At 32.2% G+C, this 21,363-nt stretch overlaps 1 protein-coding gene across 1 annotated transcript in view; it reads right to left on the bottom strand.

Moving 5' to 3' along the window:
- The window catches only part of LOC126892925 (paramyosin, long form-like), a 105,812-nt gene that overhangs the window by 63,555 nt on the left and 20,894 nt on the right, over positions 1 to 21,363 (bottom strand). The window contains exons 3-4 of the mRNA XM_050662841.1: positions 9,456 to 9,542; positions 8,382 to 8,548 (exon numbers count right to left, since the gene is read on the bottom strand). Of these exons, the coding sequence (XP_050518798.1) occupies positions 8,382 to 8,548; positions 9,456 to 9,542 (254 nt within the window). The remainder of the gene's footprint in view (positions 1 to 8,381; positions 8,549 to 9,455; positions 9,543 to 21,363) is intronic.

Raw genomic sequence — 21,363 nt, 5'->3', positions numbered from 1 at the left:
GTTAATACTCAATGGAAAGATCGACGGAAAAAGAGGAATTGGTCGGACGAAATATTCATGGCTCCGAAACCTTCGTCAATGGACTGGCTTATCAGCAGATAAATTGTTACATGCCGCACAAGATCGAGAACGATATCGGAAAATTGTTATGGAAGCTACCCACGCCACGCCTAAAAATTTGGGCACGGTACTTAAAGAAGAAGTACATCTCAGTTCTTCTACATTCTTCTGAGGACCTCCTATTTTGTGACTCGGACAGTACACGGGATTTTAAATATTCTCCTATATAGCCTCATCTCAAATGTGGCTATCTGTGGCAAATATCAAATATCAACCTGGTCAATGATCGTAGCAAATCGCACTTTCTAAGCCGCTGCTCTAAAGAGATCAGCAGATTTTCAGTTAAACCAAGCTCTCAAATTGTTCAACCATTAAATGCGACTTCTTCCACGACTGCTTCTACCATGCGTGCATTCTTCTTTGTATTATTAATTGCAGCAAGTTTGAACTCTCGCTTCTCATGATATGTTCCAAATATTGCAATTCTTGTAAATATTGCACTCTTCTTAACACTTCCACGTTCATAACTTTATCCACTTAAATTATTCGCAATATTATTCCGTATGTCCTAATGCGAAGGCTTCCAATCTGTCTGAAACATCTTTCTCTTGTCCAATCTTTGGCAATCCTTGGTAATCATCATATGTTGAGTCTTTTTTGTATTTAGGAACAATCAATTTTCTTCACTGAATTCTATCAACCTGGCAATCATCAGTTGTAAAAACTCAAGTCTTTCCTCTATTAGAGTAGTGTCGTCTACAAGCCGTATATTATTGATTTGCCATTTTTATTTTTATTCCGTAATTAGTTTTTCTACTGCTTCCTGGATAATTTCTTCTAAGTTACATTGAACACAGTAAGAGACAGGACACATCTATGCCTGGCACTCTTTTCAATCTATATTTCGTTTGAAAAAAAGTCCTTCTCAGTGTTTAAATGGGAGTAAACGACAATCGATCGCAACAAAAATTACATTTTTAAATAAAAATTTGAAGTTTCGATTTCCACGCGTTAAAAAAAGTGTTAACCGCCAAGTTGTCGAAGAGGTTATGTCTCTCCAAAATTGGCAACTAAAACCTTCTGCATTCTGCTGGTGGGTTTGCTTTTGCTACACATTTTTGTTCATTGGAGAGGATGAGGGCTGCTACTTTGATTTTTTCCTCTGTCATGTCATGTCTGATTCTTTCATGATTATTGATACATATATTCATTGTACTCTATATGTTCATTGTATTAGGAATGTTTGCATATATGTGACTTGTCGAAGTCACTGTTTGTACGTGAATCCTGACACTTAGTGTCTCACGTAGAAATTGTTGCATTCACAAGGTATTTTGTAGATACAGTTATATGATCTCTCTTTTCTTTGGTCTCTCTTATGTATTGTTAGGTTTCTGGATTGTTTGTGGTGTTTTGTTATTTTGATGTATCCAGAAAGGCAGTGAATTGTTTTCTCTTTTTTTGGAAAAATATGCTATATGTATTGTTATATAATTTTTATGGGAAAAATTTAGAAAATTAATTTATGTCAAAGACCACTAGATCATAGATTTTCATCGCCCTTTATATGGCCAAAAATTGTAAATATTATTAGTTACTCATAAGCAGTGTTTCGTGGAAAGTAAAAATCGTTCAATATTAATGATTCTATGAACGGACTTATACAATTAATACGGTCGGATTAGAAAGTACATGTATTCGCTTTGAAGGGAACAATAGGACGTTTATAAATGCTTCTTAGAAGGAAAGACGGTAAACACAATTGTTGAGTTTTAGAATATCGGTTATTTTTTATAGCATATAGAAACACAAAAGTAATTTTGGTATCTCCTGGAATTTGACAAAATGGAAAAGTTAAGTTAAGAAGTGGAAGATATAGAGATGTAATGTGTAGAGAGGATGTTTTGTGATTGGCGAGAGAGGCGGTTGGAGGGAAAATAGAGTATTTGAATCTGGTTTTGAGGAGAAAAAAAGTTTCACTGTGTAATGAGCATCTGGAGAGAGCAGTCCAGTTTTTTGAAAAGTAAGAAGTCGGTGTAAAGTGGTGAAGTTGGCGGCCGTGTAAGCAGAATCGTGTTGAAACGAAATCGTTGATGGAGTTGAGAAGTTAAATCTCCTTGTGTCCGAAGAGATTCCTGTTTCTGTCTGGAACGAGTAGCCGGTTGGTATCAATTTGCACAAGATATCGAGCAGAGAGAAAACTGAGGAGAGATTTCGAGCCAGGGCTGTTGTTTGTTTGTGAAGCAGTTTGGACGAGAAGGATTGTTAGCAGCATCCTAGGAGCACGTGTGGGAGAATCGAGCACTACACAATCCATGAGAAGTAAAGAAGAGAAAAAAAGGCTAGTCAGATTATTTGTGAAACGGAGAGAGTTGTTTTATATCACATACCATATTTGTTTATTTTTTATTGAACAGTTCTATAGCATAATTTAGTCATTCATAAATTCATAGAAGAAATAAGTAATCTATTCAAAAGGTGAAAAGTAAATTTTGTTTTTTTAAAGATCAGTCTAATGAATTATTTAAATGAAAAATTTGTTAAAAAAGGAGATAGTAGAATTAAAGATTAATTTATTAGATAAGAAATAGTTGCAACAAAATTGAGTTTTAGCATACATTTAAATCTTATATTTATGGTATATTGGATAAATAAATAATATTTATATAATTTACATGACATTGAGTATATTTATTTTCCCTGTTTTGTCCTGCATGAAGTAAGCAACTAGAGCGTGACCCGTCAAAATAGCCCGGTCAAAACAGCCCCGTCAAAAAAGCCCCGTCAAAATAGCCCCAACACAAAATAGCCTCGACAAAATTTATTAGCAAACAAAATAGCCCCGACAAAATAGATCGCACACAAAATAGCCCCGGTCAAAACAGCCCCGGCTAAAATAGCCCCGGCTAAAACAGCCTCTTATAAACAATTACATAATTATTTATACAACGTGTCCAAAAACTTTTTTTTTACTTTAAATTATTTGACAGAAAGGAAGAATGTATTTAATTTATTTAATTTAAAATGCATTTTACTGTTGCCCGAAAACAGAAAAAAATGTTTATATTATAAATTAACATTGATTTTCGCTTAACTTAAATGTTCAAACTTCCAAGACGCAGGAAAGACAGGACTCGAGTTCTCTGAAAAGACAATTTTTATTTAATGTGGTTAAGATAAACATCTGAATAGAGGATAATTACCATTTCCGAAAAAATGTATTTTTAAGGAATTATTTCATGATGAATTCTGAAGGGAGCTTTTTTGTCGGGGCTATTTTGTCGGCGGGCTATTATTCGCGACCATTTTGTCTGCAGGCTATTTGGTCGGAGCTATTTTGTGTGCGGGATATTATGTCGGGACTATTTTGTCGGAGCTTTTTGACGGGGTACCCAACTAGAGATATTAGAAGCCACAAACCAAAGGTAATACGTTGAAATAAATTAGTCCTAAGAATAAATTTTATTGAAAAGTTTTATTTTATTTTGGTTTTGTTTTCCATAAGTAGTAATTAAAATAATTAATTAATTAATCAAAATAAGAATATGCTGATCAATCTCATAACAGAGAGAAAATACAGAGCATAACAGTATGTAGGTAGGTACGGAAATAGAATAAGAACAAGGACAACAAGGAGGTTGTTCAAACGGTAGTAGACAACAAAACAAACACCGAAGACATGAACTAAAATAAACAGAACACTAGTCAAGCAGATAAGCATATATAAAAAATTAAGACTACGAAAAATTAATAAAAAATGACACACAAGTTTGAGAGATACAATTAACTGTGACAAAAGTAAAAGAAGACCCGAAATAAAAGAAACAAACAAAAAGCTGATAAAAATAATATATTAGAAAGATTACAGAAAATAACAGAGCAGCATGCAATATGTGTTTTCAAACGACAGTTACAGTCTTTTAATTTTTTAGGTAATAGATATAATTCTGATCCCATTTTTCCTATTCTATTTTTTTCTCTCTACCAAATTTCTGATTGGGTATTAAACATTATTTCTATTTTTGTTTAGAACCAAAATAAAAGTGGATCAAAAATACCATTATTTATATATTTTTTTGTTCTAGTACTAGAAATAGGTTTTGGTTAGCAAAAAAAGTATTAATCAAAACGTCCTCGTCCAAGGCATATACAGAACGAAGTGTTTATCCGGGACAAATATGGCTAGGAACAGCGGCGGAGAGTTATTTATATCTTGCCGTAAGTATTCGGCGGCGGCGGGGAACGAACTCACTCTCCTGTCCTGGCTATTATCTAATCTTTAATTTTTTTTTAAATGCTCTAACTAGTGCGATTGAAGTTTGCCAATTGCAAAGTACATTATATGTAATTTACGCAAATAGCTGAACTTTCATCACTTGAATTTACTTTATGGTTAAAAAGTTGATATTAATTATAGATAATTGCCGTGGTATTTGATAATACTACACCGCTAGCAAAATTACATCTTCTTTATCTCCATATTTTTCTTAGTTTTTTTTATGGCTATTTTTAATTCTTTCTATCGTCGTCACATTTTTGGTCCATCCATATATCGATCTTTTCCTGTGGACGGTCTTAGTTCAGCGGCAAGATACTGGCTTCAGCGGCTAAGCCAGAGCGCATGAGTTTGAATGTCGGCACCAACAACGACATTTTCATGTCTAAAAATGACACGAGCCGTTCACCGTGCTTCGGAGGGTACAATATTAAGCCGTCGGACCCCCCGATCTAGTGTGAGCATCGACACTAGATACTTCAAACAGGGATAAAGATGAAAGTGACGGTTTTGTTGCTCTTATTCGTCTTTTTCTTCGTTCAGACCATATTCGCCCACTGCTGGACATGGACCTATTCTCTTTGTTTCCATTGATGTCTACTCTTAGCAATTCTCATCCATGCCACGATATGTCTGATATTATCCGTTTACCTTTATTTTATTGCGACCTGTCTACTCCTCTCCTGTTCTCGCTGGGTCTCTAGTTTGTTATTCTCTACGTTCATTGTTTAAGGTTACCTTGAGCAACATACCCGATCTACTCCTACTTAAGCGTGGGATCTTAAACTGATCGCGAGGATGGTTCTCTCCATCGCTCTTTGAGTTGTACTGAGCTATTCTTACGTTTTCTTTGTAAAGGCCATGGTCTCAAGTATGTACATAGTCACTGGTAAGATACACTTGTCATACACGCTTTAGACATAGTGGTACATCTTACCTTACTTCTTCAGTACTTCTTCAAAGTATAGCTTAACTTGTCGCAACTTATAAGATAGTTATATACCTCTTGTTTGTTAGGTTTAAAAGCTATTTAGCCAGCTAACTGGTTGAATTAGAAACAACAGTTAACTTTTATACTTCTATATCTGAAAATTTTCTACTTCGTTCATTCACTTAATTTCCTAACCTTTCTATTGAAAACACTATTGGTGACAGCACAAAAAGGATTGGATATGGACATACGCTTCACACGAAGGTGCCCTTCATAGTGACTTTTTTTAACAAACAATACACAGACAGTAGGAAATACAAGAACTAAAGTCCTACCATTTAGCATTTACACACCACTGTTTGGAAAAAGTAGTTTAAATTTTCTGTTTGGTACGTTTGAAAAATTCCCATAAAAATAGAAAACAGAAACATTGTTCTGCGGCAGTACGATTTTTTTAAGATGACTTAAAATTAAAAATTTTATAGCTTCTTGATTATTTTTGACACTGAAACATTCAGTTAAGCTCATAAGGAGTTTCTCTCTTTTTGGGGGAGTAAAGGGAAGAGTTGGATTGCAGTAACAATTAAATCCCATTTACTCGTTATATTCTAGACCCACTACAGATACTTAGTTGATTAAAGGTATTTAGTTTTGTGGACTTTTTATTATTATTTATTCATTAATTAAAGATGAATATTTGTTTGAATTATTGTCGCACATAATAAAAAAACACTGAAATATTGACATTTCACCAATTTAGATTAAATAATAGTATTAATAAAATTAAAATTAATACCATTTATTTTTTTTCTACTTCGAACTCTCGCAATTCTGGCATTTCCGAATTCAAATTCAAAATTTTCCAGAAAAAACATTTTATGGAAATTTTAAAGTATACCACTAAAAATTGTTCATCATATTTTCAAATGCAGAATCCATTTTTAAAAAATTTAATGTATAGGGTGTTGTTTTTGGGTCGAAATATTTCGTTAATATTTTTAAATCCGAACCTAGGTTTCGTATAATTATAAATAAATTAATCGACTGGGCACCTTAAATAATATATCGCGTGCCAAATATAAAGAAAATAAACAATGTGGTTAAAAAGTTATGAACCAAATAAAAAGTTGGCAAAATAGATAAAACTCACAGTATTTTTATTATTGATGAAGCATTAAGTATGGGTTTTTTGAGATCCCCTTTTTCAGTTCACTTATGTTACTTTCCAAAAGAAACACACTGTAAACATTTATTTTTAAATAATTGATGGATTCGACCGTTACTTGATGGAAGTTCATTTTATCTAACAATAAAAAACTGAAAACGTTTGTTTTCTATACTTCCACAAAATTTATTATATCTAATTCTATATTATATCTATATTTGAATTTTGAAAATTCAAAATCAATACTAAATCCAACAGAACAGAAATACCTTAATATTATGAACCCACAACCTCCTAAATTATACTCTTTTGTTAAACTACACAAACCAGACCACCCAATAAGACCTGTAGTTTCTTTTTATACAGCTCCGTCATATAAAATTTCAAAAAAACTGTCAGATATTATTACAGAATACACTAAATTTTCACCTAAATTCACCGTAAAAAATACACTAGAACTAGTTAATAAAATACAACATTTTCAATTGCCCAAAAACTCCAGACTAATTTCATTTGACGTAAAAAATCTTTTTCCTAGTGTTCCTCCTACAGAAACTTTTGTTTTAGTTAAGAATCTTTTAGACCATAATAGTACAAATCCGATCATTGCATCTGAAATTTTACACCTTCTTGAAATTTGCATAAATCAAGACTATTTTGAATTCAATAATCAAATATACACAAACAACAGTGCAGGACTTATTATGGGTAATCCTCTAAGCCCATTGCTATCAGATATATTTATGAACCAACTTGAAACAACAATTTCTAAACATCCCGTATTTAAACAGTTCTTATATTGGTGGAGATACGTGGATGATATACTAGTATGCTTTACAGGAACTAACAGACAACTTGACCAATTTCTATCATATATTAATTCACTTCATAATAATATTGAGTTTACAGTAGAAACAGAACAGAATAACTCTATAAACTTTCTAGATGTAACGATTTCCAGACTACACAACAAACATGAGTTCTCCATATATCATAAACCTACCCATACTGACACAACTATACACAATTCATCATCCCATCCTACACAACACAAATTAGCAGCCTACCATAGCATGATACATAGACTGACAGAAATTCCCATGACAAAAAATAACTTCGAAATAGAACTAAACATCATTAAACAAATAGCAGTAAACAACGGCTATAACGAACAAACAGTTAACAAAATTTTAAACCAAAAACTCCATAAGAAAGCCCTGAAATTAGTGTATCCACCACCACAGAAAGAACCCAGTACCTTCTGCTCTCTCACATATACTGGCAAGATAACAACAACAATAGCCAGATACATAAAAAAGAAAGGAATAACACCAGCTTTCAGAACTAACAACAACTTAAGCAAATATATTAAGAACAATAAAAGCCGAAAGAGAAAGCAACTACAGAGTGGTGTGTACAAACTAACTTGTGGTGACTGTCCGAAAACGTACATCGGTCAAACTGGCAGAACTTTTGACAAACGGATAGCAGAACACAAAAGGGCATTCAACAATAGAAAAACAGACACTTCTACATACGCACTTCACCTTCTAGATCATAATCATTCTTTCAATGAAGAGTTTAAAATTCTACATATTCAAAATAAAGGCCTTAAGCTATCTTTTTTAGAATCTATGGAAATTAATAAACTGAAAAATACAGATATAATTCTGAATGACCAACTCGAGACAAACAGCTCCCCACTCCTCAACCTCTTCAGTTGAAGATTAAAAAGGCAAACACATTGTAAACTATATTACTTGAGAAAGGCACTCCGCCGAAACAGCTGTAGTCACTTAGATATAATAAATTTTGTGGAAGTATAGAAAACAAACGTTTTCAGTTTTTTATTGTTAGATTTATTTTTAAGCCAACAGATAAATGAAAATTAACAGTACATCTACATCATTTGCAAAAACAATATTTTTTTCATAAAAATATAACCTTACCTTGATTTTGCTTTAGCTAAGGAATCAATCTGTTCTTGGAAGTCGACAACGATTTCTTGATGTTTCTTCTTGAGGATGAGAGCAGTTTCTTCTGACTCTATGTGTACATCTTCTAATAGTTTGCGAAGCTTCAGCAATTCTGTGTCACGTTTTTTGTTAATTTCAAACTAAAATAAAAAAGTTTGGTAAAATTTGATTTACTGTGTTTCCAGACTATATTAGCATTTCAATAAACATTTTATTTTTAGACAATCGGAAATACCAATATTATCAAAGGTTCAATGAAACAAATAAACTAGTGTACGGAGTAGAGAAAGTAAACAACTCCGCCTTTGGCAAGTGCTGGGAGGATTCAGTAATTACTAGTGCCGGTCACAAGCCCGGATAAAGAAGAAGGGTTGAGCTGCAGGCTACTTATATATCTCCGGAAAAAACCATTACTACGAAACCCGCAAACATGGATTTCTCTTTTGGCAATTGGAAACTTTGAAAAGACCCGGAGAGTTGAGCCCTGCTCAATGAATAGAAAAAAATACAAAATTGGCTCGTCAGCAAATCAAGAAAAGAGGTAGCTAGGGAATGGTATACGGGACACAAAAGCACACACCATCTTGTCAACTAGTTTATACCAAACGAACTAGAGAAAAAAAAATGGTATTTGAAAACGAATGAATATAAACATAAATAAACAATGAATAGATTTGGAAATAAACTTTAGAAAAGACAAAACAGGAAATTCATATAAATTTATGAAATAAATGAAACCTTCTTCTTTTATCTAAAAAACAAGCAGACAACAAGAAAACTCCAAATTGTGTGGGAGGAGACAAAAAATTGAGTAAATGGATGAACACATTGTCTGTAACTTCATAGTACTGGTTATAGGTCTTCTGAGAACCTAAAAGATAACCACCACAGTTCCGAAACAGAAAATAAGCTTTCTTAAAGAATACAAGTCCTTTGAGATCGCAGTCTAGAAAATTGTACAGGTCCAAACAGCTCCTTTGATATCTGCCATCATTTTTGACAGTACTTCTTCGCAACATATAAAAATTATTAAGTAATAAGACTTACCTGACTTTCTGCACCACCCTCAGCTTCTTCTAGACGTTCTGATAATTGGATTACTTGTACACTAAGGTCGGCTTTTTCTCTTTCGATCTAAAATAAAAATAACTAATATAATATATTTATTTTAAACACCTTAAGTGTTCGATGACTAATGCATAAAACTATACAGTAGGCAAAGCGCATATCAGTTTGATTGATATAAAAATTGTCATTTATAGACAAAAAATTTCACATGATTAGACAAGAAAACAACAAAACACCATAATCAATCCAGAAACGCTCACAAGAAGGGATTTAAATATGACAACAACACCATTTGTAAAGAGCATATAAGAAAAATTAAAAATGATAGGAAATAAGTACCGGGTGGCCCAATAAGAATGGCTCTCGGCCATATATCTCAGGAACCGTTTATAGTACAGCTTTGAGAAAAAAATATTTATAATAAAAGTTGCCTCGGAAAAAGCCTGGAAATTATTTTCATAATTGTAGGTCCACCGCTAGAGGGCGTAATTGAATATAAAAAATTAAAAAATCAAAATTTTACAAAATTTACCTAATAAAGGAGCACTGAAAATCCGATCATCGTATTCTTTATAAAATTCTGCGCATATTTGATTTCACAAGCTTAAGTATACCTTTTCAAATAAGAGGTGGGGGTGAGTGGGAACCTTCTTATGAAAAAATGCCTGTAAGTCCGGTTCTGCTAAATCGAATTTTGCATACTTGGTTTTGTTGAAAACAGCTCTTTTTCGTAAATGTAAGAGTCTTATTTTCGACATAGCCTAATAAGTAATATGCTAGCTAGTAGGCGGTATTTAATTATTTTCGGAAATCTAGTTTTCTTTGGAGACTTTGGATTATTTATATTAAATACAAGTATGCATTTTTAATCCTGTATTACAAAATTAGACCAAATTAGCAACATAATACCGAAAACTGCATCTCGATACCTTTCTTCTATTTCGAGATATCTTAAAATCGTGTAAATTTTAAACAACTGTTAATGTCGCCTGTAAACGAAGATAAGAAAAATAAGTGTGCTGTGGAAAAAACAAAGAAACATTTTCCAGATGTAAACGTATATAATTAATTAAAACAACACACTTACTTAGTGACGACCTATATAAATGTTCAAATTGTTGCTCATCATTTTCGATGCAATCATACTCTTTCAAGAGTAGATTGAACAGCAGGCTCAATTTCTGCTCTCGCAATGCTTTGAATGGCGTTTCGTATTCTCTAGATAATGTTTTCTCGAATAGTGGGCCTAGCGGCAAAAACATGGTCTTTAATGCGTCCCCATAAATAAAAGTCTAAAACAGTTATCTAAGTTAACAATGTACTCTTGACAGTAAATGCTTACATCGAAACTGATGAGTAACAATTTGACCTTTTAGGCCGTCACTAAGTAAGTAGTTGCTTATATTTCTTTGTTATATTTTGTAGTGTTGTTTGTCTTATTGTTGTTTTAATTAATTATATACGAATATACGTTTACATCTGGAAAATGTTTATTTGTTTTTTCCATAGCACATTACTTTTCCTTAACTTCGTTTACCGGTGACAATAACAGTTATGTTTAAAATTTACACATTTCTTATGATATCTCGAGATAGAAAAACGGTATCGACATGCGGTTTCCAGCATTCTGTTTCTAATTTGGTCTAATTTTGTAATACAGGAATAAGAATTCATACTTGTATTTAATATTTTCCAAAGAACACTAAATTTCTGAAAATAATTAAATAACGCCTCCTAGATGGCATATTACTTATTAGGCTATTTCGAAAATAAGACACTTACATTAACGAAAAAGAGCTGTTTTCAACAAGACCAAGTGTGCAAAATTCGATTTAGCAGAACTGAACTTACAGCCATTTTTTCATAAGAAGGTTCCCACTCACCCCCACCTCTTATTTGCAAAGGTACACTTAAACTTGTTAAATCAAATATGCGCAGAATTTTATAAAGAATTCGATGATCGGATTTCCAGTGTCCCTTTATTAGGTAAATTTTGTAAAATTTTGATTTTTTAATTTTTAATATTCAATTACGCCCTCTAGCGGTGGACCTGCAATAATGAAAATAATTTCCAGGTTTTTCCCGTGGCAAATTTTATCATAAATATTTTTTTCTCAAAGTTGTACTATAAATGGTTCCTGAGATATGGCCGAGGGCCATTCTTATTGGGACACCCAGTACATTAAAACAATACTCAAAACAGACAATACGCTGCGATCGATTCTGTCGAAAACCAAACCTAACAACACACAAGAGAGATCAAAGAACTGCATCTATAAATGCAACAATTTTCATTTGGGAGAAACTGCGACACCACTAAGTGTCAGGATAAATGAGAACATACACATACATCAAAAACAGAAACTTCGACAAATCACAGATATGTCTGAGACAATGACCACAGAGTACAATGGAAAGATGCATCCATCATCACGAAAGAAACAGACATGAAAAAGAGAAATATCAAGGAAGTAGCTCTGATCTTACTTAATGAAAAAATGTGTAGCAAAGTCATCAGTAGAATATACTAGGCTCTGGTTGCCAATGGTAAAAGAAGAAGTCAGCAACAAGAATATATCAACATTAACGGATTACTAGAAAGTCAGAGGCACATCATCTACAATTATATACATTCTGTTTTTTGATTCATTCTCTTATGTTGGATAATACAAAAGTTATGTACTTTAACAACTAGTCATGTTCTTCATCAGTATAGGTTGTTGGTAAATAAGTGCGACAAACTTTAAGGGGTAATTCTGCATGAAAAAATAATGACCGTTTGCAACTTATGTCCGCAAATGATTCGTTTACGAGATACGGGATGTTAAATTTGTTTTATAAACTGACGATTTATTTTATTGCCCTAAAACGGTTGAGATACGCAAATGAAATTTGGCAGGTTTTAAGAGATAGTTATTGCAATTTTTTTGACTTGCAATCAAAAATTTTATATTCACTATTGGCGTGCATATGGGTAATATGACCGATCATATCACCCGTATGCACGCCAATGGTGAATATGACTTTCCTAATTGTATGTCAAAAATGTGCAATAACTACGTTTTAAAACCCACCAAATTTTATTTGCATATCTCAACCGGTTTTAAAGCAATAAATAAATCGTCAGTTTGTAAGAAAAAATTCAACATCCCGTATCTCGCAAACGAAGCATTTGCGGACATATGATTATAAAGCAAACTGTCATTATTTTTTAATGCAGAATTACCCCTTAAAGTTTGTCGTACTTGTTTAGAAACACCCTGTACTGAAAAAGAACATGGCTAATTGTTAAAGTACCTAACTTTTGTATTATCCAACATAAGCGAATGAATCAAAAAACAAAATGTTGAGAAAACCTGAGGCTATAGTTGAGTTTTAATTTCAGTATTTTATAAATGCTAGGATATTCCACTGGATGTTGCGAACTTTGAGAAAAAAACACAGTTTGATTCGTACACCCAGTATACAATGAAAATTTACCTGTTCAGCAAAAATATTACTACAGGGACATTGACAAAGAACAAGGCTATAACAAATTCAAAAAATCACTTAAATCGGACAACAGGATAAGGAGATACGCAACTTCAAAAATTATCCATTATTTAGGGTGCCCGTTTTCTATGACGCGCAGTTTATAATACAAATACAACACACATTACATTAACATCTAATACACAAACACATAATACATAAACACAAAAAACAATTAAAATTTGATATTATTCAGAGGGTAAAACCTCTACCCCCAATTTTGGTAGGCTGTAGCCAAATACTTTGTAAACGTTACATTTTTGTTTATCACATTTTTTAATGGTCTAGACTAGGTCAGCTAGTCATAACATGTCTAATATATCAAACATAAAAGTTTAATGACTGTAAAGTCCATTAAATAAGTGGACTTGGCACGAGAGAGACGATCTTTAATATGCAAATATTAATGCAAAATTGTTTAGATCAAAAAAATGATGTTTCTCTCTTTCATCGATTATGAGAAACCATTGGATAATGTAAAACACGAACTAATGATAAAATATCTATGAGAGCAGGGCCCCCGTAACCGGGCGTGCAACGCGTGCGGCGCACGCGGGCGTAACCCCAAAGGGGCGCCAAACCGATGGTTTGGCAAATAAGAAATATTTATTTTAAATGAGATAATCATTTTTTATATACAATTTTAATTATTTCATGAACAGCTAGAAAAATCTCAAAAATGAAGTATTGTGTTATTACGGAAAAAATAATTATTCCCGTCCTGAAATGTTGAACTTACTCCGTCAATAATATATTACATTTTGTTGTTCCTTTCTAATTTTTTTCTTTGAAGTAGATTGAATTACGCTTGGCATACCATCCAATCGATTTTATATTGAAAACTAAAGCGACACTCAAAATAGTGAAATAAACATCAAATCACACTCCTTGACGAGTAGAAACATAAATTAACACCCATAAAACGCAACTTAGCAGTTTTACTCCAACAAAAACACAACTTGCTGGATCAAGCAGGTTTATTCGTATAAAGTGAATCTTTTACTTGAATTTATGATATTTACCCATAAGTAGACAAATACTCTATGAATTATGATTATGTATTTGACTTGAGTATCTTTTCCATTCTCGTCTATGCGTTTATTAGGCAGGCACAATCATTATTTACTGTTACTGGTGAACGGGTGGTCTCCTGCAGTGAAAGGTTTAAAATTGTATTTTATATTAGTGTTAATAATTACCTACGACTATTATTGCAATATCCGTTGGGTTTGTTCTGCCCTGATTTTAAAGTCTTGTTTTCGTGTAAAAAATATTGGACAATCTTTTTTATTTGTTGTTATTTTAAGTGGTGTGGAAATTAAATTAATTGTAAAAATGGTAAGTACCATAATCATTGCATAGAATAATAATAATTCATTTTAAATATGTAGTTATAATCGGGTTTCCTCTAATAAAATCCACAATTTACAATTTATTTTGAAAAAAAAAAGAAAATAATGATGACATTGTGTCTGCGTAACTTGGAACCATATGGGGAAACTTTTTTATTATTAATTTTAAGGAAAAAATTTATTCTTCATAAAATGCTTTGCATAGTCTAAAAACTAAAATGGAACCAAATATAAAATTGTGTCAATCTCATGAGTATCAAAAATATGAATGTCGATCAAGAGTACCTCATATTTCACAATATCGAAAATTATTATTATGAAAAGTTGTTTGGAATTAATTAAAAACTATGTTTTAATATGCAATTACATCCTTTTAATTGAAATTTTTTTCTCAAATTACAGATACCCAACGCCCTTTTCAATTATTACGAATAATCCGATAACTCTTTTATTGTTATTGATTAATTAATTAATAATAATAAAAGAGGTATCACATTATTTGTAATAACTGAAAAGGGCTAATTATTAATAATAAAAGACTTATCACATTATTTCTAATAAATGAAAAGGGTGTTGTTGAAAAGTACAATTAATGTACGATAAAAAGTTCTTTCTAAAAAGCTTTGCATGGTCTAAAATCTAAGTTGCAACCATCAAATCCTATCAATTTTTTAATTTTATATGAGATATAAATATGTAAAAAAATATGAGTTTCGATCAAAAGTAAAGTGTTTTTCTAGATCACAATATATTTCAATGAAAAGGATGTAATTGCATATAGAAACATAGTTTTTAATGCTGAACAAATTTTCATAATAACGTTTTAATATTGTGAAAACTAAACTTACTTTGCTCTTGACCGAAATTCATATTTTTTGACATACCTCGTATAAGATTCATAAAATTTGATATTTAATGGTTGTATTCTGAGTTCTAGACAATGCAGAACTTTTTATGAAGAATAACTTTTTCTCTCTGAAGAATAACTTGGTTCCTTGTTATTTAGACACCCTGTATGAAATTTGTTTGGAAACTTTGAAATGACAAAATATTATTGTTTATTAACTTAAATGTATATTTTTAATTTAATATGCAGGGTGCTTCATTAATGTTGCAAAAAATTTAAGGAGAAATTCGCAAAATGTCGCCTGTCAAAATTTTCAATGTGCTTTAAACGTATTCATTTTTTTCGAATCCTGAGAAAACTAATGAGTATTTTTAAAAAATTTAAACGCAGAATCAACGATACCGTTATTGCCGAGGGCCTACAGTCCCTTTAAATAAGTAAAAAGTTTCTTTTGAATTAAATGTTTGCAATTATTAAAAATCACACCAAATTTTCTGTTTTATTTTCACCCCTGTAACTTATTAAAACAAACATCATAGAAGTTTTCAGGGACTTTCGGTCTCAGTAATAATGTAGTCTTTCATTCTGGGTTTAAATTTTTCAAAAATATTTATTAGTTTTATACAGGGTGACTGGTGAGGAACGCAACAAACTTTAAGACTGTATAATATACGTAAAAAAAATAAAAAATAACTCATATATGTTGTTATTCGATTTTCATTTGTTTCCGAGATACGGGGTGTTAAAATTTTGCTTACAAACTGACGATTTATTTATTGCTCTAAAAGCGGTTGAGGTGTGCAAATGAAATTTGGTGGGTTTTAAGACATAGTTACTGCGCATGTTTTGACATACAATTAAGAATTTTATATTTACCATTGGCGCGCGTACGGGTAATAGTCTGAAATTTTTTAAAGATAAAAATGGTACGCCACTGAAATATTTCAAAAATAAAAATCTTTCTTGAATTCCTCGTTTAATTTGTGACAAAAAATCTATCCTCCCTTTTTTTCATGCGACGGTTCGTTTTCATGCAAAAATAAAACATCTTAACGCTTACAAAGTTTCCGACGAAGTTTCTATATGAATGTGTAGAAACATTTCGAATACTTTGTAACCATTAAGATATTTTATGTTTTGCATGAAAACGATGCGTCGTATGAACAAACATGAAGGTAGATTGTTTGTCAGAAATTTGAACAGGGAATTAAAAAATAATTTTTAATTTGAAATAACTCAGTGGCGTACTTTTTTTTGGTTCAAAAATTTTAGACTATTACCCGTACGCGCGCCAATGGTGAATATAAAATTCTTAATTGTATGTCAAAATATGCTCACCAACTATGTCTTAAAACCCACCAAATTTCATTTGCACACCTCAACCGATTTTAGAGCAATAAACAAATTGTCAGTTTGTAAGCCAAATTTTAACACCCCGTATCTCGGAAACAAATGAAAATTTTTACGTATATTATACAGTCTTAAAGTTTGGTGCGTTCCTCCCCACTCACCCTGTATAGTAGTTAAAGGACGCTAAAGTATGTCCCGCACGCGGGCGCCAATCAGCCTTGCGGGGGCCCTGTATGAGAGTTGGGATTGGATACCAAGGATATAAGAGGTATCTATCGCCAATCTGTATGTGAACCAGACAGCAACACGCCAGCAATACGTCTTCAAAATTTTAACGATACTGAAGACTTCCCAATAAAAAAGGGAGTAAGGCAAGGTTGTATACTTTCTCCAATAATATTTAACTGATACATAGAAAAAGCATTCGCAGAAGCATAATCTGATATATAAGGGTTTTAAAATATACAGCATATTTATTATCTAACATTCGGTATGCTGATGACACAGCGATCGTGGCAGATAACATCTAAGATCTTCAATATCTTTTAAATGATATAACTCTTACAAATATATAAAGCTTTGAGTTTGAAAATAAATATTAAGAAGAGAATAATTATAGATACAAATAATTATCCAAATGCAAAGATATACGTGGAGAAGAAATCGAGCAAATAAAGCAATTTAAAATCTTGGATTGTTTGTTAAGCGATAGTTGGGACCCTGAGACTGTAATAAAGAGCAGAGTAGAACAAGCCACAAATGCTTTTTTGAAACTTCGTAAAATGTTGACTGATCGCAAGTTAGATTGCAACCTAAGATAGAAAATGCTAAAGTGTTACATTTGACTTGTTCTCTTGTATGAAATAGAAGCATGGACGTTAAAGGACATATTCATTAACAAACTTTAAGTTTTTGAAATGTGGTGACTGCGCCTAATGCTTAGAATATCATGGAAAGACGGAGACAGAAATGGGGAAGTATTAAAAAGAGCAAGTCTCCAGGAAACGGATCTTTTTGTTTATGTAAAAAGTGAGAATCCTGTATATTTAAATATATATTAGAAATACAGAGGGCAAAAAAGTCTAGCAGAGGTCTAGTTCAATGGACAGGAATCCACGTTTTTATGAAATGCTTTGCAATGGTGCTAAAAAAAGAATAATTTATGACCATCTAACATCTTAGCTAACAAGACAATGTACGGTGGACGCCTGTTCAGAAATGCACGACACTTTCAGAAGAAGGTAACCGAAATGAAGAGATAATTTCTATTGATTATAAAATGGGGATCATTCACCCAACTACAAAACAAAGACAAGCTGAACTGGTAAAAAAATCGTGGTATAGAATTATCTCTTGCGCTTAACATAAAAAATTTTTCCCATCGCCAATAAGTGATTCTTATTTTTGTATTTTGTATTTTACGAGTTTTTTGCGCTAACCTACGTTAAAATCATTTTATGCATGCGCTTATTCAGAGCCAATTTTACTCAGGCGCTGCTTTTAGAAATGTGATTCAATTGGGTTACCGTAAGCTATTTTAAAATTAGCAAGGTGAATTTCGGATTTAGTGCGGGGAGAGTTCATCTCGAAGTTGTATCGTCTCATTGTTCCAAAATTAACTGACTAATGTTGTATCTCATTGCTTATGATATCCGACATACCTTACACATTTTTTATGATTCGTGCTTTTCCGGTTTGAAATAGGCTTCAAAGGGCCTAGCCGGGTAAGATGGTGAAAAGTGCCCCCAACCCAATCTAAATTCCATATAGGCCACTTTTTAGCACATATAGAGGAACTCACTTTCTGAAATTTTTAGCCCCCTAGGTGGTCACATGACCCCCCTAGAGCCTAATTAGGCTTTTTATGTTTTTATTTTTTATCTCAGCCGCATTAAGAGCTAGCCAAAAACTTTATTTAAAAAAGTTGTAAGTTTTAAAAAGATCTATATGAAAAAATTTTTTTTAATTTTTTTGGCGGGAAATTCGAATTTTTAGAACAATTTTAAACTTTTAAATAAGTCTGAAAAAAAAACTAAGACACTCGTTTTTACAAAAATTAATTATAATGTGTATTTTTGCACAATCTTTCACCCTGAATTTTTTCAGATTTTTAAAATTGGTGAAACGTACCTTTAAAAATAAAAAACCGCATTTTTTCGGTTTTTTTTCGTTTTTTTGATACAATTTTATACATATTTTTCAAAAAATTTAACACCGTCACTAGAATAGGTAAAAAACTGAAAAATAATTGGGATTTCCTTCATAAAAATTTTTTGTAACGCCATCCATTTTCAAGATACAGGGCGTTGAAGAAAACAAAATTTTACATATTTTTTACGATTTTGCCGAAACTACTGGCAACATTGTAATAAAACTTGGCGGGTTTTAAGAGGTAGTTATTGTGCATGTTTTGACATACAACTAAGGATTTAATATTCATCATTGGCGCGCATAGGGGTAATGGTCTGAACTTTTCAAAGAAAAAAAGATAGTACGCCACTGACATATTTCAAATTAACAATCATTTTTGAATTCCTCCTTCAATTTGCAATAAAAAATCGATCTTCTCATTTTTTCATACGACGCGTTGTTTTGCTGCAAAAAATAAAATATCTTAACGCTTCCAAAGTATTCGAATTAATTTTGATAATGGATGTATGAGTTTATTATGTATGTAGATGTAGAAACTACTAAAGGTTCGAATACTTTGTAAGGGTTAAGATCTTTTATTTTTTGAATAAAAATGGCGCGTCGTATAAAAAAATAAGAAGATACATTTTTTGTCACAAATTGAACGAGAAATTAAAAAACGATTGTTAATTTGAAATATGTCAGTGGCGTACTATCTTTATTCTTTAAAAAGTTCAGACCATTACTCCTATGCGAGCCAATGATGAATATCAAATCATTAATTATGTCAAAATATGCACAATAACCAGCTCTTAAATCCCGCCAAGTTTTATTACAATGTTGCCAGTAGTTTCAGCAAAATCGTAAAAAATGTGTAAAATTTTGTTTTCTTCAACGCCCTGTATTTTGAAAATGGATGGCTTTACAAAAAATTTTTATTAAGCAAACCCCAATTATTTTTCAGTTTTTTACCTATTCTAGTAACAGTGTTACCTTTTTTGAAAAATATGTATAAAATTGTTTCAAAATACGAAAAAAAAACTGAAAAAATGCGGTTTTTTATTTTTAAAGGTACGTTTCACCAATTTTAAAAATCTGAAAAAATTCAGGGTGAAAGATTGTGCAAAAATACACATTATAATTAATTTTCGTAAAAACGAGTGTCTTAGTTTTTTTTTCAGAGTCATTTAAAAGTTTAAAATTGTTCTAAAAATTCGAATTTCCCGCCAAAAAATAAAAAAAAAAATTTTTCTTATAGATCTTTTTGGAACTTACAACTTTTTTTAATAAAGTTTTTGGCTAGCTCTTGATGCGCCTGAGATAAAAAATAAAAACATAAAAAGCCTAATTAGGCTCTAGGGGGGTCACGTGACCACCTAGGGGGCTAAAAGTTTCAGAAAGTGAGTTCCTCTATATGTGCTAAAAATTGGCCTATATGGAATTTAAATCGAGCTGGGGGCACTTTTCACCATCTTACCCGGCTAGGCCCTTTATTTATGTTCATGCTAGTTATGCGAATGAAACATTGACACGAAATAGCTATTTGTATAACAAGGGAGGAAAGTGTAACTTTTCCTCCCGAGAATGAAGTTTACTGCCCGACGCGTAGCGGAGGGCAGTAATCATTCAAGGGAGGAAAAGGCACTTTACTCCCATGTTATACATATGGGTTTTCCACCTTCCTCAAATAACAAGTCATTTTTTCATTTTTACTTAATTTATTTATGTAACTAACCAACAAAATTTATTAGAACTAAAACAACAAGTAGGTACAATATAACTGTCAACTGTCAAATATAAGTCAAATTATTAATGTAAACATTGTTAAATCAAAATAACAATTTACTGTTTTTTACCATTCTGCAAAATACAGGATGTTTTATAAATACACGTTAAAATGTATAGATACTTCGTAATAGAAAATAGATATTATACAGGGCGTCAATAAGTTATATTTCATGAATGAAATACCATGACGTCGCTTTTACTTTTCCTCCCTAGGGAGGAAAAATATTTTCCTCCCTAGGGAGGAAAAGTACAACTTTGCTCCCTACAATGAGGTCCGGAAAAGTATACTTTCGGTAGAGGTAGGTGGAAAAATACATTTAATTCGCTTTCATTCAGGTTTTGCCCATCAATTCATCAAGTTGATTAGAATCAAAACGTATTATTTGGCAACCTAATTTTCGAGATTTTTGTAGGGAATAAAATATAAGATCGACTAACAAAATAGAGTCACAACGAATATTTTTAGTCTGGAACTAAACACATATTCTGCTTCTTCTTCTTCTTCTTCTTATTTTTAGGCTCTTTCCCATTATGAGTCCATCGCTTTCGCCCTACACAGCATTCTATTCTCCTAGTCACTTTTTCTGATGTCTCTTTCTATCATAGCATTCCCTATTTATATTTTCCATCTCATAGAAGGTCTTCCTCTCCATCTTCTTCCCGGTGGGTCGCAGTACAATATTCTTTTCGTCCACCTGTGCTCTGGCATTCTTCCTACATGCTAGTACCACTGCAGAGCTCCGTTTTCCAACTGTATGGTAACTGAGCGTTCTACTTCCATTCTGTTCCATATTCCCTCTGTTCTTATTCTATCTACTCTGTTGATTTATAGACATCTTCTCATAAAGTCCAGTTCAACTGTTCTTATTTTATTTCGTATTAATGTTGT

This window comes from Diabrotica virgifera, chromosome 9, assembly GCF_917563875.1.
Source record: "Diabrotica virgifera virgifera chromosome 9, PGI_DIABVI_V3a".
Taxonomy (NCBI): Eukaryota; Metazoa; Arthropoda; class Insecta; order Coleoptera; family Chrysomelidae; genus Diabrotica; species Diabrotica virgifera.
This window is presented reverse-complemented; position numbering and strand designations above follow the sequence as displayed.